The following is a 24,372-nucleotide window of genomic DNA, read 5'->3' on the forward strand; positions in this document are numbered from 1 at the left end:
TAACAGGCTAACTAAGCTAGTGGACATGACACCAGCTGAGCATTAGCATGTTAGCATGCTAACATAGCAATAGCAGACTCACAATAAAACTAGTTGCTATTAATTAAATTAACGACTGAAACCGTTTTTAACAAAAATCATCTTTATCATTTTTAAACATTGAAGAGAAACGAGGATTGAATCCACGTTTGAGTTCCGTCGTTTTATTCTGAAGGCTGGCTCTTCCTGCGTTTCCTGTCCCGCCCCCTCGGCGTCTCCTTCGGTCTCTTCCTGCCGGACCTCGTTTCAGGAGACGGTGTCATGGAGACGGCGTCAGGAACAGGAAGTGAGTCCAGAGTCAGAGTGTGAGAGTGAAACAGAGGAGAGCACAACAGAGACCTGAAGACCTGCTGGAGGACCTGGTCCCTCTGATCCACGGGACCACCTGGAGACAGAGACAGACCTGAGACCTGAACCAAGACAGAGACTTGAGACCTTTATTTATTAACGATGAACACAGTAATAAAATATCTGCTCGATGATATTTAAATGTTTTACAAATCATTTGGTAAAAATGAACAAATAATACATATTAATCATCAATAGTAAAATAACTTAACTAAAGTTTATTTAACTATCAATTTGTTTATTATTTGTAAATTTAATTGTCTGAATAATAATATTTTTTATAAAAATCAAACCTTTTCCTGCTGAACTTTTCTTCTTCTCAACAAGTTTCCTCCTGAGAGTCGAAACGTCACTCTGGAGTGTTTCTACGAGACGTTCACTCTCCTCCAACGTCCTGCAAGCTTTCTGTCAATGAGGAGAGTGAGATGTTAAAACACACCAGATGATGAGAGTGAGACGTTAAAACACACCAGACGATGAGAGTGAGACGTTAAAACACAGACGAGGAGAGTGAAATGTTGAAACAGAAGATGAGAGTGAGACGTTAAAACACACCAGACGATGAGAGTGAGATGTTAAAACACACCAGACGAGTGAGATGTTGAAACAGAAGATGAGAGTGAGATATTGAAACAGAAGATGAGAGTGAGATGTTGAAACAAGATGAGAGTGAGATGTTAAAACAGAAGATGAGAGTGAGATGTTGAAACAGAAGATGAGTGAGATGTTGAAAACAGAAGATGAGAGTGAGATGTTGAAATAGAAGATGAGTGTGATGTTGAAACAGAAGATGAGAGTGAGATGTTGAAACAGAAGATGAGAGTGAGATGTTGAAACAGAAGATGAGAGTGAGATGTTGAAAACACACCAGACGAGAGTGAGATGTTAAAACACAGAAGATGAGAGTGAGATGTTAAAACAGAAGATGAGAGTGAGATGTTGAAACAGAAGATGAGAGTGAGATGTTGAAACAGAAGATGAGAGTGAGACGTTAAAACAGAAGATGAGAGTGAGACGTTAAAACAGAAGATGAGAGTGAGATGTTGAAACAGAAGATGAGAGTGAGATGTTAAAACAGAAGATGAGAGTGAGATGTTGAAACAGAAGATGAGAGTGAGATGTTGAAACAAGATGAGAGTGAGATGTTAAAACAGAAGATGAGAGTGAGATGTTGAAACAGAAGATGAGAGTGAGATGTTGAAACAGAAGATGAGAGTGAGACGTTAAAACAGAAGATGAGAGTGAGATGTTAAACAGGAGAGTGAGATGTTAAAACAGAAGATGAGAGTGAGATGTTGAAACAGAAGATGAGAGTGAGATGTTGAAACAGAAGATGAGTGAGATGTTAAAACAGAAGATGAGAGTGAGATGTTGAAACAGAAGATGAGAGTGAGATGTTGAAACAGAAGATGAGAGTGAGATGTTAAAACAGAAGATGAGTGAGATGTTAAAACAGAAGATGAGTGAGATGTTAAAACAGAAGATGAGAGTGAGACGTTAAAACACAGAAAATGAGTGAGATGTTAAAACACAGAAAATGAGTGAGATGTTAAAACACAGAAGATGAGAGTGAGATGTTGAAAACAGAAGATGAGAGTGAGATGTTGAAAACACAGAAGATGAGAGTGAGATGTTAAAACACAGAAGATGAGAGTGAGATGTTGAAAACACAGAAGATGAGAGTGAGATGTTAAAACACAGAAGATGAGAGTGAGATGTCGAAAACACAGAAGATGAGAGTGAGATGTTGTAAACACAGAAGATGAGAGTGAGATGTTGAAACAGAAGATGAGAGTGAGATGTTGAAACAGAAGATGAGAGTGAGATGTTAAAACAGAAGATGAGAGTGAGATGTTAAAACAGAAGATGAGAGTGAGATGTTGAAACAGAAGATGAGTGAGATGTTGAAAACAGAAGATGAGAGTGAGATGTTGAAAACACACCAGACGAGAGTGAGATGTTAAAACAGAAGATGAGAGTGAGATGTTGAAACAGAAGATGAGAGTGTGATGTTGAAACAGAAGATGAGAGTGAGATGTTGAAAACACACCAGACGAGAGTGAGATGTTAAAACACAGAAGATGAGAGTGAGATGTTAAAACACAGAAGATGAGAGTGAGATGTTAAAACAGAAGATGAGAGTGAGATGTTAAAACAGAAGATGAGAGTGAGATGTTGAAACAGAAGATGAGAGTGAGACGTTAAAACAGAAGATGAGAGTGAGATGTTGAAACAGAAGATGAGAGTGAGATGTTAAAACAGAAGATGAGAGTGAGATGTTGAAACAGAAGATGAGAGTGAGATGTTGAAACAGAAGATGAGAGTGAGATGTTGAAACAGAAGATGAGAGTGAGATGTTGAAACAGAAGATGAGAGTGAGATGTTGAAACAGAAGATGAGAGTGAGACATTAAAACAGAAGATGAGAGTGAGATGTTAAACAGGAGAGTGAGATGTTAAAACAGAAGATGAGAGTGAGATGTTGAAACAGAAGATGAGAGTGAGATGTTGAAACAGAAGATGAGAGTGAGATGTTAAAACAGAAGATGAGAGTGAGATGTTGAAACAGAAGATGAGAGTGAGATGTTGAAACAGAAGATGAGAGTGAGATGTTAAAACAGAAGATGAGAGTGAGATGTTAAAACAGAAGATGAGTGAGAAGTTAAAACAGAAGATGAGAGTGAGACGTTAAAACACAGAAAATGAGTGAGATGTTAAAACACAGAAAATGAGTGAGATGTTAAAACACAGAAGATGAGAGTGAGATGTTGAAAACAGAAGATGAGAGTGAGATGTTGAAAACACAGAAGATGAGAGTGAGATGTTAAAACACAGAAGATGAGTGAGATGTTGAAAACACAGAAGATGAGAGTGAGATGTTAAAACACAGAAGATGAGAGTGAGATGTCGAAAACACAGAAGATGAGAGTGAGATGTTGTAAACACAGAAGATGAGTGTGAGATGTTGAAACAGAAGATGAGAGTGAGACGTTAAAACAGAAGATGAGAGTGAGATGTTGAAACAGAAGATGAGAGTGAGATGTTAAAACAGAAGATGAGAGTGAGATGTTGAAACAGAAGATGAGAGTGAGATGTTGAAAACACACCAGACGAGAGTGAGATGTTGAAACACAGAAGATGAGAGTGAGATGTTGAAACAGAAGATGAGAGTGAGATGTTGAAACAGAAGATGAGAGTGAGATGTTGAAACAGAAGATGAGAGTGAGATGTTGAAACAGAACATGAGAGTGAGATGTTGAAACAGAAGATGAGAGTGAGATGTTAAAACAGAAGATGAGAGTGAGATGTTGAAACAGAAGATGAGAGTGAGATGTTGAAACAGAAGATGAGAGTGAGACGTTAAAACAGAAGATGAGAGTGAGATGTTAAAACAGAAGATGAGAGTGAGATGTTGAAACAGAAGATGAGAGTGAGATGTTGAAACAGAAGATGAGAGTGAGATGTTGAAACAGAAGATGAGAGTGAGATGTTGAAACAGAAGATGAGAGTGAGATGTTAAAACAGAAGATGAGAGTGAGATGTTGAAACAGAAGATGAGAGTGAGATGTTGAAACAGAAGATGAGAGTGAGATGTTAAAACAGAAGATGAGAGTGAGATGTTAAAACAGAAGATGAGTGAGATGTTAAAACAGAAGATGAGAGTGAGACGTTAAAACACAGAAAATGAGTGAGATGTTAAAACACAGAAAATGAGTGAGATGTTAAAACACAGAAGATGAGAGTGAGATGTTGAAAACAGAAGATGAGAGTGAGATGTTGAAAACACAGAAGATGAGAGTGAGATGTTAAAACACAGAAGATGAGAGTGAGATGTTGAAAACACAGAAGATGAGAGTGAGATGTTAAAACACAGAAGATGAGAGTGAGATGTCGAAAACACAGAAGATGAGAGTGAGATGTTGTAAACACAGAAGATGAGTGTGAGATGTCGAAAACACAGAAGATGAGTGTGAGATGTTAAAACACAGAAGATGAGTGTGAGATGTTAAAACACAGAAGATGAGAGTGAGATGTCGAAAACACAGAAGATGAGTGTGAGATGTCGAAAACACAGAAGATGAGTGTGAGATGTTAAAACACAGAAGATGAGAGTGAGATGTTGGAAACACAGAAGATGAGTGTGATATGTTAAAACACAGAAGATGAGTGTGAGATGTTAAAACAGAGAAGATGAGAGTGAGATGTTAAAACACAGAAGATGAGAGTGAGATGTTAAAACAGAAGATGAGAGTGAGATGTTGAAACAGAAGATGAGAGTGAGATGTTGAAACAGAAGATGAGAGTGAGACGTTAAAACAGAAGATGAGAGTGAGATGTTGAAACAGAAGATGAGAGTGAGATGTTAAAACAGAAGATGAGTGAGATGTTGAAACAGAAGATGAGAGTGAGATGTTGAAACAGAAGATGAGAGTGAGATGTTAAAACAGAAGATGAGAGTGAGATGTTGAAACAGAAGATGAGAGTGAGATGTTGAAACAGAAGATGAGAGTGAGACGTTAAAACAGAAGATGAGAGTGAGATGTTAAACAGGAGAGTGAGATGTTAAAACAGAAGATGAGAGTGAGATGTTGAAACAGAAGATGAGAGTGAGATGTTGAAACAGAAGATGAGAGTGAGATGTTAAAACAGAAGATGAGAGTGAGATGTTGAAACAGAAGATGAGAGTGAGATGTTGAAACAGAAGATGAGAGTGAGATGTTAAAACAGAAGATGAGAGTGAGATGTTAAAACAGAAGATGAGAGTGAGACGTTAAAACACAGAAAATGAGTGAGATGTTAAAACACAGAAAATGAGTGAGATGTTAAAACACAGAAGATGAGAGTGAGATGTTGAAAACAGAAGATGAGAGTGAGATGTTGAAAACACAGAAGATGAGAGTGAGATGTTAAAACACAGAAGATGAGAGTGAGATGTTGAAAACACAGAAGATGAGAGTGAGATGTTAAAACACAGAAGATGAGAGTGAGATGTCGAAAACACAGAAGATGAGAGTGAGATGTTGTAAACACAGAAGATGAGTGTGAGATGTCGAAAACACAGAAGATGAGTGTGAGATGTCGAAAACACAGAAGATGAGTGTGAGATGTTAAAACACAGAAGATGAGAGTGAGATGTCGAAAACACAGAAGATGAGTGTGAGATGTCGAAAACACAGAAGATGAGTGTGAGATGTTAAAACACAAGATGAGAGTGAGATGTCGAAAACACAGAAGATGAGTGTGAGATGTTAAAACACAGAAGATGAGAGTGAGATGTTGGAAACACAGAAGATGAGTGTGAGATGTTAAAACACAGAAGATGAGTGTGAGATGTTAAAACACAGAAGATGAGTGTGAGATGTTAAAACAGAGAAGATGAGAGTGAGATGTTGTAAACACAGAAGATGAGAGTGAGACACACCTGCAGCTCCGTCTGCAGAGAGTCGTTCATGGAGTTCACGTCGTTCACTTCCCTCAGCAGCCCGTTGGAGGAGAAGAACTTAGAGCTGCAGCAACAGAAGAAGAAAAACATCTGAAGTTACAGGATACTCTGCTGCTGAGTCCAGTGAGTCCTCTAGTGGTGACGTTCAGAACTGCAGTCTGACGTTTGGCTGAATATCAAACCGGTCTTTCTTTCCAATATAAAAAGAAAAAACAGGAAACAGCTACAACGTGTTGCTTTAATGCTCTGAGCAATAAAATACTTGTTGTTTCTATCAGAGTGTGTGTTCATGGTGATGGTACCCGTGTGTGTTCATGGTAAGGTTGTAACCGGCCGCGGAGCACGATGTCGACTCCTTCCAGTACGCCAGCTGCTCCAGTAGACCCAGGTTGTTGACCAGCACGGGAACGTTCACAAACTGCCTTCAAGAAATATATAAATATATATATAAATATATCAACATCACAAACATCATGTTGGAACATTGTTGTAATACTATCAAATATATCATAGGTGTAGTCTTTTTAGACATCTTAATAAGGAACAGCTACGTATTAAACCTTTAAATAAAGGAAACAGGATCCTCATGATTCATGTTTCTTCTTATTTTATGTTTCTTGTTGTTTATTGATTGATTATTTTGTCTATAAAATCGTGGAGAATGCCTCCTTAAGTGACGTCTTCAGACTAAAACTAAAGATATTCAGTTTAAAATGTTTTTTTTACCTGCTGCGTGAGATGAAGGCGGCGTACTCCATCTTGTGGGTGGAGCCTGTCGGAGTCGACCTGCTGGGCGTCAGCAGCACAAAGATCACATGAGGGTTGGACAGACACGTCTTCAGCTTATCGTGGACGATCTTCTCTCTGAACGTCATCTGTTGGTCCGAGTTCCTCCGCTGTCTGTACCAGCCAATCACATCCTCCTAAAGGTGATCAATAGAAACACATCCTCCTAAAGGTGATCAATAGAAACACATCCTCCTAAAGGTGATCAATAGAATCACATCCTCCTAAAGGTGATCAATAGAATCACATCCTCCTAAAGGTGATCAATAGAATCACATTCTACTAAAGGTGATCAATAGAAACACATCCTCCTAAAGGTGATCAATAGAAACATCCTCCTAAAGGTGATCAATAGAAACACATTCTACTAAATGTGATCAATAGAATCACATCCTCCTAAAGGTGATCAATAGAAACACATCCTCCTAAAGGTGATCAATAGAAACACATCCTCCTAAAGGTGATCAATAGAAACACATTCTACTAAAGGTGATCAATAGAATCACATTCTACTAAAGGTGATCAATAGAAACACATTCTACTAAAGGTGATCAATAGAAACACATTCTACTAAAGGTGATCAATAGAATCACATTCTACTAAAGGTGATCAATAGAATCACATCCTCCTAAAGGTGATCAATAGAATCAAATCCTCCTAAAGGTGAGCAATAGAAACACATTCTACTAAAGGTGATCAATAGAAACACATTCTACTAAAGGTGATCAATAGAAACACATTCTACTAAAGGTGATCAATAGAAACATTCTACTAAATGTGATCAATAGAATCACATCCTCCTAAAGGTGATCAATAGAAACATTCTACTAAAGGTGATCAATAGAAACACATTCTACTGAAGGTGATCAATATAATCACATTATACTAAAGGTGATCAATAGAAACACATTCTACTGAAGGTGATCAATAGAAACACATTCTACTGAAGGTGATCAATAGAAACACATTCTACGAAAGGTGATCAATAGAATCACATTATACTAAAGGTGATCAATAGAAACACACTCTACTGAAGGTGATCAATAGAAACACACTACTAAAGGTGATCAATAGAATCACATTCTACTAAAGGTGATCAATAGAATCACATTCTACTAAAGGTGATCAATAGAAACACATTCTACTAAAGGTGATCAATAGAAACACATTCTACTAAAGGTGATCAATAGAAACACATTCTACTAAAGGTGATCAATAGAATCACATTCTACTAAAGGTGACCAATAGAAACACATTCTACTAAAGGTGATCAATAGAAACACATTCTACTAAAGGTGACCAATAGAAACACATTCTACTAAAGGTGACCAATAGAATCACATTCTACGAAAGGTGACCAATAGAAACACATTCTACTAAAGGTGACCAATAGAAACACATTCTACTAAAGGTGACCAATAGAATCACATTCTACTAAAGGTGACCAATAGAATCACATTCTACTAAAGGTGACCAATAGAATCACATTCTACTAAAGGTGACCAATAGAAACACATTCTACTAAAGGCGACCAATAGAAACACATTCTACTAAAGGTGATCAATAGAAACACATTCTACTAAAGGTGATCAATAGAAACACATTCTACTATAGGTGACCAATAGAAACACATTCTACTAAAGGTGACCAATATAATCACATTCTAGTAAAGGTGACCAATAGAATCATATTCTACTAAAGGTGACCAATAGAAACACATTCTACTAAAGGTGACCAATAGAAACACATTCTACTAAAGGTGACCAATAGAAACACATTATACTAAAGGTGACCAATAGAAACACATTCTACTAAAGGTGATCAATAGAAACACATTCTACTAAAGGTGACCAATAGAATCACATTCTACTAAAGGTGACCAATATAATCACATTCGACTAAAGGTGACCAATAGAATCACATTCTACTAAAGGTGACCAATAGAATCACATTCTACTAAAGGTGACCAATAGAAACACATTCTACTAAAGGTGATCAATAGAAACATTCTACTAAAGGTGACCAATAGAATCACATTCTACTAAAGGTGATCAATAGAAACACATTCTACTGAAGGTGATATGAGATATAATATATATAATATATAAATGAACAAACTGAACATTGAGCTGAACACAAAAGGAATAAAAGAAGAATATTTATATTTAATGTTCAGTTTTCTACTGAAACTCCTTTTAAACATTGCTGACATCGTCATGGTGATTAATAAACGATACATTAAAGTCTGTTTTACCTTCTTATTGTCGGCCAGGATCTTCTTCACAGCGTCAACGTTCACGTCTCCAACACTGTTGTAGAAGCTGCAGTCACATACGTCAGGATATCAGTGTGTGTGTGTGTGTGTGTGTGTATATATATTATTACATATTAAATGTGTTTAAATCTCCAGTCCTCACTTGTTGAGCTTGAGGCAGCTGATGTGCTTCTGGATATCTGTTAAAGAAATAAAGATGTTTAATATGTTACAGTGAGGACGCTTAAAGTCGAGAGCCCCCCTTTACGGAGAAAGCTTAGCATACAGCGTGTACAATGCACTAATCAGGAACGAATATAATGGATGTGAGACACATATTATACACCTTATTAAACAGCAAAGCCTGGGCTACAAGATCATGGAAGCCGTTTTTACATGCTCCAAACACAACTCAAACAATTCAAATAACCAACTATAAAATGACCAAAATATCATATTCATATTTCGCCATGAGTGAGCCGACTCCGCACTCCGTTAGGAGCTGCGGAGAGAAAGCTACATGCTAACAAAGAAAACCGAGAAGCCAGAAAGCAAGACAATTCTACACAGATTCCGGAGATATCTTCAATATTTCTCTCCGTGAAACCATTACCAAGATATGAGCCAACAAACACCAGAAACACAAACCGCTTTATTGATTATTATCAGAAACGCGCCTCACTTTTCGCCGTTTTCTTGAAGACCAAAGCATAAAATCACATTTTTTTATCTCAGATATCTGTTCAGCGGATGTCCTGTTTGTCATAAATCTGTTTCCGTGAATACTGGGGGTGTAATCTAAGCCGGGGGGAGCAGGGTGTAGGGTTTGACTTTCGGCGTATCGGATTTTGGGCTTCACGAGAGACGGCGCTTTGTTGATTCTGACTGTGCTGTCAATCTTTTCCACGTGGCTCTAGCTCAATTATATTGGCTCTAACGCATCGAAAGAGGGGCCATTCATTGAAATCGACCAATGGGCTGCTGAGATAGACTGCTGTATTTGGATGTATTGAACACCATTAGTGATAAAACAATATAGTTATATAGTATAGAAAATTAAAATGGAACAGCTGGTTCCAAAATGACCATTTTGGTGACCTCGCCTGACCTCTCTGTACTAAAACCTCCAACTTTGTTCTGCTTCACTTTATCAAAGTCAAACTTTGCAGAGAGACTGTTCACATGTTGTGCTATTATTTGGGAGAGGGTTTAAACCTGCAGCTGCATCATTCAAAATAAATAATAACAATAAAAGGGCTTTTTTATTAGGCAAACCTGAAACTTTTCAAATTGTGCTGTGTTCCATCTTCATTTACTCTTAACCAGTAACACATACACTGATATTTACACATCTGAACAACTCTCACATTTACCTTTATTACAATATCAAAATTAATCAAATACACCTTCTGGTTGCAGAGATAGACTCTTTTTACTATGGGTATGCAATTTTCGAGCAGAGGCCTACAAAATAGGGCTAGGGTTCAACAGGCCTGTATATTAAGTATGTATATCCACTATATGGATGTGATCCGGTATACCTCACTGTATATTATATATATATATATATAAATAAATATATAAATATTATATATATATATATATATATATATATAAAAATAAGAATATATTCATCTTAAATCACTGTATATTTTATTGATAAATATATAATAATAGAAGTATATATATCTTAACTCACTGTATATTTAATATAGATGTACAGTTGTGTGAAAAAGTGTTTGCCCCCTTCCTGATTTCTTATTTTTTTGCATGTTTGTCACACTTAAATGTTTCAGATCATCAAACTAATTTAAATATTAGACAAAGATAACACAAGTAAACACAAAATGCACTTTTTAAATGAAGGTTTTTATTATTAAGGGAAAAAAAAAATCCAAACCTACATGGCCCTGTGTGAAAAAGTGATTGCCCCCTAAACCTAATAACTGGTTGGGCCACCCTTAGCAGCAACAACTGCAATCAAGCGTTTGCGATAACTGGCAATGAGTCTTTTACAGCGCTGTAGAGGAATTTTGGCCCACTCATCTTTGCAGAATTGTTGTAATTCAGCCACATTGGAGGGTTTTCGAGCATGAACCGCCTTTTTAAGGTCATGCCACAGCATCTCAATCGGATTCAGGTCGGGACTTTGACTAGGCCACTCCAAAGTCTTCATTTTGTTTTTCTTAAGCCATTCAGAGGTGGACTTGCTGGTGTGTTTTGGATCATTGTCCTGCTGCAGAACCCAAGTGCGCTTCAGCTTGAGGTCACGAACAGATGGCCGGACATTCTCCTACAGGATTTTTTGGTAGACAGCAGAATTCATGGTTCCATTTACCACAGCAAGTCTTCCAGGTCCTGAAGCAGCAAAACAGCCCCAGACCATCACACTACCACCACCATATTTTACTGTTGGTATGATGTTCCTTTTCTGAAATGCCGTGTTACTTTTACGCCAGATGTAACGGGACATACACCTTCCAAAAAGTTCAACTTTTGTCTTGTCAGTCCACAGAGTATTTTCCCAAAAGTCTTGGGGATCATCAAGATGTTTTCTGGCAAAACTGAGACGAGCCTTTATGTTCTTTTTGCTCAGCAGTGGTTTTCGTCTTGGAACTCTGCCATGCAGGCCATTTTTGCCCAGTCTCTTTCTTATGGTGGAGTCATGAACACTGACCTTAATTGAGGCAAGTGAGGCCTGCAGTTCTTTGGATGTTGTTCTGGGGTCTTTTGTGACCTCTTGGATGAGTCGTCGCTGCGCTCTTGGGGTAATTTTGGTCGGCCGGCCACTCCTGGGAAGGTTCACCACTGTTCCATGTTTTCGCCATTTGTGGATAATGGCTCTCACTGTGGTTCGCTGGAGTCCCAAAGCTTTAGAAATGGCTTTGTAACCTTTTCCAGACTGATAGATCTCAATTACTTTGTTTCTCATTTGTTCCTGAATTTCTTTGGATCGCAGCATGATGTCTAGCTTTTGAGAATCTTTTGGTCTACCTCACTTTGTCAGGCAGGTCCTATTTAAGTGATTTCTTGATTGAGAACAGGTGTGGCAGTAATCAGGCCTGGGTGTGGCTAGAGAAATTGAACTCAGCTTTCCAAAGATGTGATAAACCACAGTTAATTTATGTTTTAACAGGGGGGGCAATCACTTTTTCACACAGGGCCATGTAGGTTTGGATATTTTTCTTTTCTTAATAATAAAAAGCTTCATTTAAAAACTGCATTTTGTGTTTACTTGTGTTATCTTTGTCTAATATTTAAATTTGTTTGATGATCTGAAACATTTAAGTGTGACAAACATGCAAAAAAATAAGAAATCAGGAAGGGGGCAAACACTTTTTCACACAACTGTATATATTAGTGCTGGGCAAGTTAATGCATTATTATCACGTTAACGCATTAATTAATTAAATCAGGAAACTAACTCTGTGTCCGTCTGTGTATACATTTATGTGTGTAAGCCATACGGTACAAACAATGAATAAACGCTGCCGTATTTACGCCTAGATGACGTTATGTTGAGTGTTGATGGATATGCTACAATGTTAGCTTAGCATAGCACCAATCGATCCAGACTCCGTTGAGAAAACAAGTATTTTAAAAGTTATTTTCTTGTCGTCTTGTGGAGAGAACTAACTAAACATGAATTCAGACTTTTTACAAAACGGCATCATTACGTAGTTATTTCGGAATCCCCTTTTTGTCTGTTTAAAATCACAACAGAATCAGTTAGTTTAGCGTTCATACAGCTGTAGTGAACAGCGACGTGTGTCTCACTAGACACAGTGAACACAGCTCCATGAGATCCACGGAGCTCCTCTGGACTGTTATGAACCAGACAAGACGCGTTTAGTTTCCTGATATCTGGACTTCCACAACACGTCCAATCTGGGGAAGAGTTTCCATTCAATTATAGAGGCTTAAATTATTCATAGAATACTATTTCAACACACATTGCTTTTTCTGTTGTGTTGATTTCATAAAATATATATAATATACAAGAAATATTATAACTGCTACTGTGTAAAGAGAATACTGCTGCTAACAAGAACCTGATGTGTTTAAAGTGTTTACAAACCAAATGTTATTGACCTTTTGTTCATATAGCAGTACTTTTATATAAAAGTGCACAATACACTACTTTTAAATTCATTATTGAATTTTGCCATAACAATGAGATTAATCGCATGATTTTTCTGCGATTAATCTCATTGTTATGGCAAAATTCAAGATTGATTACAAAATTGAAATTGTTGCCCAGCACTAATATATATATATATATATATATATATATATATATATATATATATATATATATATTTACTCACTGTAATATATATATATATATATATATATATATATATATATATATATAATACTGTATATTTTATACATATATATAAATATATAATAATATAAATATATTTATTTATTTACTCACTGTATATTTAATATATATAATATAATAATAAAAGTCTTAACTCACTGTATATTTAATATATATATAATAATATAATAATAAAAGTCTTAACTCACTGTATATCTCCTCGATGGTGATGTTATCAGCCTGAGAGTCACTGATGGTGATCTGCTCCTCAAACTTACTTTCTCCGAGGATCAAACCTTCCTGAAGAGACGACGCAAATAAAACGGAATTATTAATATCAGATAAATGAATGTTCTCTGGACGGTTGTTACTGTTTAATAAATCATTATTTATTAACCTGTGTGGCCCTGAAAAAATAAATTAAATGTGCTGTACATAAAATATGAAAATAAAATATAAGAAATACAACAGGAGTAAAAACACAAATAATTAGTATTTAAAATAATAAAACAAGGTAAAAATGCATAAATATAAGACAAGTACCGTATTTTCCGCACTATAAGGCGCACTTAAAAGCCTTTAATTTTCTCAAAAAACGACAGTGCGCCTTGTAATCCGGAGCGCCTTATATATGGATCAATTGGTTAATTGGTTGATCCATACTGGTTGTACACGGCGCTCTGTCAAAATGTTTCAGTACGACTGGTAAACTACAAAGCCGCACCGCGGTAAACACCGGTACTGTGCTTACTCCTAGTCCAACACCACTTGTGTCTATAAAGACCCCAAAATGGCACCTTTCGAGAGACACGCTTACGACGCTGAGTTCAAACTCAAGGCTGTCAGCTACGCAGCCGAACATGGGAATCTAGTGGATGCATAACGCAACCCCAGTCAAACGTTTGACTGTAGTAGCTTCTATTCTATGCGCCTTATAATCCGGTGCGCCCTATATATAAAAACAGTTCTAAAATAGGCCATTCATTGAAGGTGCGCCTTATAATCCGGTGCGCTTTATAGTGCGGAAAATACGGTAGCTGATTATTCAACAGAAAATGATTTTAGTCTATTTAGACATTTGATTAATTGTTTCAGTTTATCTTCAAACACAAATAGTAAAAAAAATGCCAAATATTCTCTGATTCTTCTCATTGAAAAGTGAATATTTTGGACTTTTGGTTGAATAAAACATAAAATCAGCTTCAGCTCTTCAAAGTTGTGACATTGTTTACGTTTCACACACTAAACGATCAGCAGGTCGGTCGATAATGAGGTCGGTCGATAAGGAGGTCGGTCGATAAGGAGGTCGGTCGATAAGGAGGTCGGTCGATAAGGAGGTCGATCGATAATGAGGTCGATCGATAAGGAGGTCGATCGATAAGGGGGTCGATCGATAAGGAGGTCGATCGATAAGGTCGATCGATAATGAGGTTGATCGATAAGGTCTATAGATAAGGAGGTCGATCGATAAGGAGGTCGATCGATAATGAGGTCGATCGATAAGGAGGTCTATAGATAAGGAGGTCGATCGATAAGGAGGTCGACCGATAATGAGGTTGATCGATAAGGAGGTCGATCGATAAGGGGGTCGATCGATAAGGAGGTCGATCGATAATGAGGTCGATCGATAAGGAGGTCGATAGATAAGGAGGTCGATCGATAAGGAGGTCGATCGATAAGGAGGTCGATCGATAAGGAGGTCGATCGATAAGGAGGTCGATCGATAATGAGGTCGATCGATAAGGTCTATAGATAAGGAGGTCGATCGATAAGGAGGTCGACCGATAATGAGGTCGATCGATAAGGAGGTCGATCGATAAGGGGGTCGATCGATAAGGAGGTCGATCGATAATGAGGTTGATCGATAATGAGGTCGGTCGATAAGGAGGTCTATAGATAAGGAGGTCGATCGATAAGGAGGTCGATCGATAATGAGGTCTATAGATAAGGAGGTCGATCGATAAGGTCTATCGATAAGGAGGTCGATCGATTAAGGAGGTCGGTCGATCGATAATGAGGTCGATCGATAAGGTCGGTCGATAAGGAGGTCGATCGATAATGAGGTCGGTCGATAATGTCTATAGATAATGAGGTCGGTCAATAATGAGGTCGATCAATAATCAGGTCGAGCAATAGTCGCAGTCTAAATGAAAAGTCCAACTAGTAAAACAATAAAATAAAGATATTTAATAACTCCTGACTTGAGTTCTGTTCTTTATTTAAAGGTTTGTTGTAGTGTTTGAAGTGTGGCTGTATAAACGAGGCTCCATTCATCACACTCACTTATTTAAGCTTCAGATCTCAGTAGAAACAGTCACTCAGTGGAGGGAGCACCTCTTCATGTTGATCTTTGACTCATCTAAGAAACACTTGTTGGATTAAATATGATGCCGAAATCACCAGCAGACCCAAACGACTTGGAACATGTATTCAATCATATCTCACACGTTGTGTATCCTTGTTCATAATCGGTATCACTTGAAATGTGAATGTTTCTGAACGGAGTCTGGTGTGTCGGGAGTGTTAGCTCTCAGCTTGTTTTTTTAAAAAGTTGCATAAATATCGTGGCGGGAGTTTTATCTTCACGTAAACAACAAACACGTCTCTACTTAATGAATACATAAACGTAATGAACGTTTTTCTCACCACGTCTGAGTCACTGTTCACATGCTGGAACATCAGAGAAGACAAAACGATCCCGGAGACCCGGATGGTCGGATCCGCCATCATGCTTGTTGACGGTCGGATGACATCACGAGCGTCACTGAGGCGCAACGCAGCCGCAGTAAAAACCTGCGTTTTTCCAACGCAGAGGCTAACCGTCATGCTAATGCGTCATGCTAACGGTGGGGGCGTGTTTTAAACAGCGACTCTTCGGCTTCACGTTGAGACACAAGAAGAAGAAACAGTTTGTTTAATTTTAAAAGGACGTTTAACTCCACTGTGACTCTCAGGTATGTATTCAATCATTATATATACATATACACATATATACATAGATACAGTATCTATGTATATATGTGTTGTTGTTGTTGTTGTTTACTTCGACTATCGGTATTTTCCGTTAGAAGAACATTTACTACTTAAATACAATCAGCGAAGAAGTATCTTCTGAAAAGTACAAATACAACTATGTACAAGTACACAAGTACTATCAGTCAAAAATACTCATGTAAAATGTCTCCTCTCAGAATTTTTAGTTATTATATTTATTTTAATCATAATTCTGGATTATTATAATATTTATTATGATTAGTGATGCATTAACATATTATATGTTATAGCTGACATATAATGTATATTTTATGCTGTTTATAAATATATAATAGACAATAAAGATGTACAAAGTTGAAACATATTTTACAAGATAATCATGCGTTTAGTACAAATAAAAAGTACAATATTTACCTGTGAAGATCTCGTGTATAAGAAGTATAAAATAACGCAACATAAAGTATAGTTCAGTGAAGTACTTGACTAAATACATTCCACTACTACTGAGTACAATCAACTTGTACTTAGGTACTTGTACTTTAATACTCGTTTATTTAGTCTGTGTACTTCAACACCTGTTTGTATAAAGTTGGATTTAAGCTTAACAACATAGTTAGTTAGTTCCACACATTTAAAAGAAAAAGCATAATTAATTATTATGCACATTTTTTGAATTATTAATTAGTTGTTTTGTCTATAAAACGTCAGAAAATGCTTAAAAATGACCCAAAGATATTCAGTTTACTGTGATATAAAATTAATTATAAAAACTGACTAATGTCGAATAATGAATTCAAAGTTTCTGCCCTAAATATTATTAATTTGATGGAAATATAAAAACTTATAAATCTGAGAAAAAAATAACTTTTCACTTTTTCTAGTTGATCGTTTGAGCTCCAAGAAGCTGAGAGTCCAACATGAACATGTTGACCTGATGAAAAGTCAATAAAGTTATTACAGTTCATCAGCATCCATCCCATAATGGTGAAATGCTCTAAACGGTCCTTTGAATGCATCAAGTGTTGTGCGGCTGGTTTCCAGACGATGCCGTGAGTCGTGAGGCCGCTCAGCTGTCAGCGATGGACGACTGGTGCTCGGTGGCCGTGGGACTCTTCCAGGTGTGGATGTTCGTGGTGATCTTCCTCATCATGCTGCCCGCCATGTTCGGCCTCTCTCTGGGGGTCACCGGGGTCTACATCCGGATCCTGGTCCGGATCCTGGAGGTAACAGACCTCTTCACTTCTTACTCAACATGTTTGAACAGTTATGACACGAGGTCAGTAATGTGTGTTTGCAGTGGGCCACACTACGGATCCAGAGAGGCCGGCAGCAGCAGCCCAGTGTTCCTGTTCCTCTCCTCGACGGTGAGTCATCACGAATAATAATCATCAATAATCATCAAACGTATCGATAAGAACACACACCAGAGCTACAGGAGTTTAAAAAACACATAAAAATGTTTAAAATAAAGACTTATATTAATGTTTAAAATAAAGACTTATATTAATGTTTAAAATAAAGACATATTAATGTTTAAAATAAAGACTTATATTAATATTAAAATAAAGACTTATATTAATATATAAAATAAAGACTTATAAAAATGTTTAAAATAAAGACTTATATTAATGTTTAAAATAAAGACTTATATTAATGTTTAAAATAAAGACTTATATTAATGTTTAAAATAAAGACATATTAATGTTTAAAATAAAGACTTATATTAATATTTAAAATAAAGACATATTAATGTTTAAAATAAAGACTTATATTAATATATAAAATAAAGACTTATATTAATATTTAAAATAAAGACTTATATTAATATTTAAAATAAAGACTTATTTTAATGTTTAAAATAAAGACTTATATTAATATTTAAAATAAAGACATATTAATGTTTAAAATAAAGACTTATTAATGTTTAAAATAAAGACTTATATTAATATATAAAATAAAGACTTATATTAATATTTAAAAGAAAGACTTATATTAATGTTTAAAATAAATACATATTAATGTTTAAAATAAAGACTTATATTAATATTTAAAATAAATACATATCAATATTTAAAATAAAGACTTATAAAAATGTTTAAACGAAAGGCATATTCATGTTTAAAATAAAGACTTATATTAATGTTTAAAATAAAGACTTATATTAATGTTTAAAATAAAGACATATTAATGTTTAAAATAAAGACATATATTAATGTTTAAAATAAATACATATTAATGTTTAAAATAAAGACTAATTAAAACAAATGTATAAATAAAACATATACAAATGAATTAAATAGATATAAAATATAAAACAATAAATTAAAGTGTAATGATTTTTTTTTTAACTCAGTAAACTGAATTTGTGAGTTTTGAACTGTTGGTTCAATAAAACCAGAAATCTGAAGACGTCACTTTAATGAGTTTAATCGATTCATCCAGAAAATAATCAGCAGATACTTTTTATTAATTTTGTTCAGATGAGGTTTGTAACAGATGATATATTAATCTAATATTATTACTTAGTACTATTTATTATTTATGTATTTGTTTTTTGTTTAAATCATTTCCATGTTGTCTGAAATGGTTCATCCTCTAATTAAATATAAATTAATCAAATAAATTGATGATTAAAATAATCGTTCAGATTAAAACAAGTGAAGAAATAAACTTGTGAAACAGATTCAGGAACAGCAGCTCTACTTCCTGTCAGGACGTCAGGTCATGTGACGTTTCAGCTGCAGCGATCATGTGACGCTGTGTGTGTGTGTGTGTGTGTGGTCAGTTGCAGCCTCTGCAGCATGAACAACACGTGTTCATAGTCTCAGGATGAAGAAACACACAGAGGAATGTTTTCTGTTCACCACTTTAACAGATGTATCTCCATAATGTCATTATATATATAATATATATATATATATATATTATTATTATAATAATATATATTATATATTTTATATAATATATCGTAACCCCCGGTGCTGTGGTTGTAACCCAGGTGCTGTGGTTGGAACCTCGGTGCTGTGATTGTAACCCCGGTGCTGTGGTTGTAACCTCGGTGCTGTGATTATAACCCCGGTGCTGTGGTTGTAACCCTGGTGCTGTGATTGTAACCCTGGTGCTGTGGTTGTAACCACGGTGCTGTGATTGTAACCCTGGTGCTGTGATTCTTACCGCTGTGGTTGTTACCCCGGTGCTGTGATAGTAATCCCCGGTGCTGTGATAGTAACCCCCGGTGTTGCGATTGTAACCCCGGTGCTGGGATAGTAACCTCCAGTGCTGTGGTCGTAACCCCTGGTGCTGTGGTTGTAACCCCGGTGCTGTGATAGTAATCCCCGGTGCTGTGGTTGTAACCCCGCTGCTGTGGTTGTAACCCCCCGGTGCTGTGATAGTAACCTCCAGTGCTGTGGTCGTAACCCCCGGTGCTGTGGTTGTAACCCCGGTGCTGTGATTTTAACCCCCGGTGCTGTGGTTGTAACCCCGGTGCTGTAATTTTAACCCCCGGTGCTGAGATTGTAACCCCGGTGCTTGGATAGTAACCTCCAGTGCTGTGGTTGTAACCCTGGTGCTGTGATTGTGTCCCAGGGATCATTGAGAGAGCGGGGGGCTCGATGGAGGAGGAGATGGGGCAGCTGAGGAGCTCGGGGTCTCTGGAGTTTTCTCTGAGCGACGCCTTGTACTTCTACCAGAAAGGTCTGGAGAGCATCATGGACGACCAGGTGACCCAGCGCTTCTCCTCCGAGGAGCTGGCCTCCTGGAACCTCCTCACCAGAACCAACCAGAACTTCCGCTACATCAGCCTTCGCCTCACCGTCATCTGGGGGGTCGGCGTCTTCGTCCGCTACTGCGTCCTCTTCCCCCTCAGGTCTGAGACCAAACCTCCATCTGGTTCTAAAGAGGTCTGAGGCAAAACACCCTCTGGTTCTAAAGAGGTCTGAGAAAAAAGGTCTCTCTGGTTCTAAATAGGTATGAGACGAAAGGTCCCTCTGGTTCTAAAGAGGTCTGAGACAAAAGGTCCCTCTGGTTCTAAAGAGGTCTGACACCAAACCCCCATCTGGTTCTAAAGAGGTCTGAAACAAAAGGTCCCTCTGGTTCTAAAGAGGTCTGATACAAAAGGTCCCTCTGGTTCTAAAGAGGTCTCAGACCAAACCTCCATCTGGTTCCAAAGAGGTCTGAAACAAAAGGTCCCTCTGGTTCTTCACCAGAGAACACATAGAACATATTTATTGATCTCTGATCAGCAACAGAAGGACTCTGTAACGTGAGCTGGTCTCTTCTCTTCCTTCAGGATCACGTTGGCCACCATTGGTCTTTCGTGGCTCGTGATCGGAACCAGTCTGGTGGGATTTCTGCCTGAGAGCAGGTACGGCAACATAGCAACCAGGCACAGCACAGGCAACCAGACACAACAAGATATGGCAATGCAGCAACCAGACTCAGCAGCACAGCAACCAGACAGAGCAACACAGAAACAAGCAACCAGACACAGTTCTACGTTTTAGAACGGTTCTTTCTCTATATAATATGAATAATACTAATAAATAAATAATAAATGTATGTTTCAGTGTGAAGACTTGGCTCAGTGAACTCGTCCATCTGACCTGTTACAGGATCTGCTCCAGAGGACTGTCAGCCACCGTCCTCTACCACAACAAGTCAGTTATTGATTATTGATCACATGATTAGGTTTCTATCTCAACAGCATCACGTTCCTTTTGTGTCTGCAGAGAGAACAAACCTCAGAAAGGAGGAATATGTGTCGCTAATCACACGACGCCCATCGACGTGGTGATTCTGGCCAACGACGGCTGCTACGCCATGGTGAGCGCCATCCCGTCTCTGACATCACATGTGTGGATGCGGTGATGTCACTGCTCTGCTCCCTGTTCCGTCCTCAGGTGGGTCAGATCCACGGAGGTCTGATGGGGGTCCTCCAGAGGTCCATGGTGAGGTCGTGTCCTCACGTCTGGTTCGAGAGGTCGGAGATGAAGGACCGCCACACTGTGACCAGCAGGTGAGGATTCACTGCAGCGGATGCAAAGATTCATCTTTATTGAACACATAAATTCAGTCAGAACTGATAAAGACTAACTGGATCAGGACTTTTGCTTGTTTTCTTACTTCATAAGTTAATGAGACAAGTTAGTGGCGTCATCGCTGAACTTTGTGATTTTAAATTAAAAAGCTTTAAATCTTTATATGATATTATATTTTATACACACAGTATAATCAAGTCTCTTCTTCTCAACAGTTATAAAGAGCATTAACTAGTTTTCTAATTAAAAGTTGACTGCAAATTTCTAACTGGGAACTAAGTGGAAACAAAGTGGGAATTAACTTAAAACTAACTGGGAACTAACTGGAATCCTACTTAGAACTAAGTGGAAACTTACTGGGAACTTACTGGGAACTTACTGGGAACTAACTGGGAACTAACTGGGAACTAAATGGGAACTAACTGGGAACTAACTGGGAACTTACTGGGAACTTACTGGGAACTAACTGGGAACTTACTGGGAACTTACTGGGAACTAACTGGGAACTTACTGGGAACTAACTTAAAACTAACTATGAACTACTGGGGAACTAAGTGAGAACTAAGTGGGACTTGGCCAAGGTTTCCGTGGCGGATCAAGAAAGGAGATGCTGGTCAGTAAACGTGTCCTCTGTCTGCAGGTTGAGAGCTCACGTTGCAGCTAAGACCAAACTTCCCATCCTGATATTTCCTGAAGGTCAGAGTGTGCTGATGTGATGATGATGATGATGATGGTGGTTTTATGGTTTTATAACTTCTGTCTCTTGGTGAAACAGGAACCTGCGTGAACAACACGTCCGTCATGATGTTTAAGAAGGGAAGCTTTGAGATCGGAGGGACCATATACCCGGTCACCATCAAGGTGAGACAGAGGAAACAGGTCTTTAGAGGACTAAAGAACCAGACTGAGACGTCCTGAAGAGGAACAGGGGTTGTTTTAAAACATGTCAGCTAGACTTTCACCTGGTTCACTAGAACCCACCTGGTGACATCACTTCCTGTCTGTGTCTCAGTACGATGCTCGCTTCGGAGACGCCTTCTGGAACAGCAGCAAATACAACATGGTGAGTTACCTGCTGAGGATGATGACCAGCTGGGCCGTCGTAGTCAGCGTGTGGTACCTCCCTCCCATGACCAGACAGGTACACCTCCACCTACACTGTTACATCACTTCACCTGTTACACCACTTCACCTGTTACATCACTTCACCTGTTACACCACTTCACCTGTTACATCACTTCACCTGTTACACCACTTCACCTGTTACATCACTTCACCTGTTACACCACTTCTCCTGTTACATCACTTCACCTGTTACACCACTTCACCTGTTACATCACTTCACCTGTTACACCGGCCGGCAGCGAGCGGTGAACAGCTGTTTGTGTGGCGTCTCTTCCGTCTCTTCCTGTTTCCTTCACCTACATTCCCCTGGGTCCTAAGTCCCTCCATGTACAGCTTCTTATTCCCCTCTATGTACCAACGTACATTTATAACAAATACCACACATATTACGATAATCAGCGTTGCATATGTGTCTGACCACAATACCAAGAAAAGTAAAAAAGAAATGATTCATTTAAATGATTGTTTTAGAGTTTTTAAAGTGTTTTGTTTGTAATATGTATAATAAGCATCATTTAGTATCACTACTGAGAATTTAACAAATATAAAAACATGACGTAGATAGGTTTGCAGTTTTCAAGAAGTATATTTAAATATCATCTCTTACACACATGAAGATAAAGATGTGAACACCGTCTGAATATCTATGATCAGAATCATTATAACTGTGTTTAAAGTGTTTACAAACCAAATGTTATTGACCTTTAGTTCATATAGCAGTACTTAAAAATAAAAGTGCACAATACACTACTTTATAATTCATTGTTGAACTTTGCCATAACAATGAGATTAATCGCGATTAAAAATCGTAATCGTTGCCCAGCACTAATATATATATATATATAAACACACATGGAAAAATGTGTTGCGTCTTCAAAATGCTAAATAATTATCTAGATAACATAAAGATGGAATGTAGAAACGTAAACCTGCACTGTTAAAACTTAATATGTGTACTCTGTGTGTACTATTTGTGTACTCTGTGTACTCTGTGTATAATGTGTATAATGTGTTCAGGACGGTGAGGATGCAGCTCAGTTTGCCAACAGAGTGAAATCTGCCATCGCTCATCAGGGAGGACTGCTGGACTTAGCGTGGTGAGTACTAATACTACTAAATACTACTAAATATTACTTCATTATACTACTCTACACTTGTAATGGCCAAGTACTTTACTTAAGTACAACTTTATGTCCCTTTGTACTTCTACTTCACTTCACTTCATGGACAGATATCGTACTTAATATAATATATATTATTCTGCATCATGAGTAGCTCATTAAGTACATAGTGCTGATGATGTACTTGTACTTTCACAGTATATTACTACAGCTTGTACTACAGTAAAGACGTGTATGTGTTTCAGGGACGGAGGACTGAAGAGAGATAAAGTGAAGGAGTCCTTGAAAGAGGAGCAGCAGAAGAAGTACAGCAGCATCATCGTGGGACAGGAAGTCCTCAGGCAGAGACACTGAACCATCTTCATCATCTTCTTCATCATCATCTTCATCATCTTCATCTTCATCTTCTTCATCATCATCATCGTCGATAACCAGCGAAGGGATCAGAGGATGAAGCTTCATGTGACTGATGGAGACCAAGAAAAGTCTACTTTAACACTTTTTATCTTCTTTAAGTCTGTGTGTGTGTGTGTGTGTATGTGTGTGTGTGTGTGTGTGTGTGTGTGTGTGTGTGTGTGTGTGTGTGTGTAGGAGTGTGTCTCCACCAGCAGGAGGAGCTGTCTCACAGCACATAATCTCTCACTGAGTGTTGAGCACATTGATGATGTCATGAACTTTATTATTATATCAGTGAGGTCACAGATCTCAGATCTTCTCAGATGTATTTTTAAACTAAATATGCGTTGCTGCTCTTCTTCTTCTTCTTCTTCTTCTTCTTCGAACATAAATGTTATTGATTGTAAAATATATTTTATGTATTTTATGTATTTTCTTATGATTCTTTCTATTTTATTTGTTTTATTGAGCCAATAAATAAAATAAAATCTACATTCAAACTTA

At 37.6% G+C, this 24,372-nt stretch overlaps 2 protein-coding genes across 3 annotated transcripts; one reads left to right on the forward strand and one right to left on the reverse strand.

The window, feature by feature from the left end:
• Positions 1-124: 124 nt before the first annotated feature.
• abraxas1 (abraxas 1, BRCA1 A complex subunit) lies at positions 125-16,059 on the reverse strand. Of its 2 annotated transcripts, none has more exons than XM_076082823.1 (9): positions 15,843-16,059; positions 13,406-13,496; positions 9,033-9,069; positions 8,870-8,936; positions 6,556-6,752; positions 6,132-6,251; positions 5,809-5,893; positions 681-792; positions 125-424 (listed from the first exon to the last, which is right to left on the reverse strand). In XM_076082823.1, exons 1-9 carry the CDS (start codon positions 16,020-16,022, stop codon positions 204-206), a joined length of 1,110 nt encoding a protein of 369 aa, XP_075938938.1. In that variant the 5' UTR covers positions 16,023-16,059; the 3' UTR covers positions 125-203. The 2 variants fall into 2 exon arrangements, with proteins under 2 accessions (XP_075938938.1, XP_075938939.1); XM_076082824.1 differs by having other exon boundaries at positions 125-449.
• On the forward strand, positions 15,992-24,372 carry gpat3 (glycerol-3-phosphate acyltransferase 3). The gene is made up of 13 exons (XM_076082822.1): positions 15,992-16,150; positions 17,232-17,413; positions 17,488-17,554; positions 19,776-20,055; positions 20,479-20,553; positions 20,756-20,845; positions 20,918-21,011; positions 21,089-21,204; positions 21,867-21,922; positions 22,002-22,087; positions 22,239-22,367; positions 23,369-23,448; positions 23,718-24,372. The coding sequence occupies exons 2-13, from the start codon at positions 17,270-17,272 to the stop codon at positions 23,824-23,826; spliced, it is 1,326 nt and encodes a 441-aa protein (XP_075938937.1). The 5' UTR covers positions 15,992-16,150; positions 17,232-17,269; the 3' UTR covers positions 23,827-24,372.

This window comes from Anarhichas minor, unplaced genomic scaffold (assembly GCF_050575085.1).
Source record: "Anarhichas minor isolate MPS153535 unplaced genomic scaffold, ASM5057508v1 ptg000105l, whole genome shotgun sequence".
NCBI lineage: Eukaryota > Metazoa > Chordata > Actinopteri > Perciformes > Anarhichadidae > Anarhichas > Anarhichas minor.

Excerpts from the sequence above, each read along its gene's own strand:
- abraxas1 (XM_076082823.1), bottom strand. The coding sequence starts at position 16,022 with ATGACGGTTAGCCTCTGCGTTGGAAAAACGCAGGTTTTTACTGCGGCT. Across the intron at positions 6,753-8,869 it reads TCCTGGCCGACAATAAGAAG|GAGGATGTGATTGGCTGGTA; the intron begins GTAAAACAGACT and ends GATCACCTTTAG. Across the intron at positions 793-5,808 it reads CTCTGCAGACGGAGCTGCAG|AAAGCTTGCAGGACGTTGGA; the intron begins GTGTGTCTCACT and ends CCTCATTGACAG.
- gpat3 (XM_076082822.1), top strand. The coding sequence starts at position 17,270 with ATGGACGACTGGTGCTCGGTGGCCGTGGGACTCTTCCAGGTGTGGATG. Across the intron at positions 17,555-19,775 it reads TCCTGTTCCTCTCCTCGACG|GGATCATTGAGAGAGCGGGG; the intron begins GTGAGTCATCAC and ends ATTGTGTCCCAG. Across the intron at positions 22,368-23,368 it reads TCCCTCCCATGACCAGACAG|GACGGTGAGGATGCAGCTCA; the intron begins GTACACCTCCAC and ends TAATGTGTTCAG.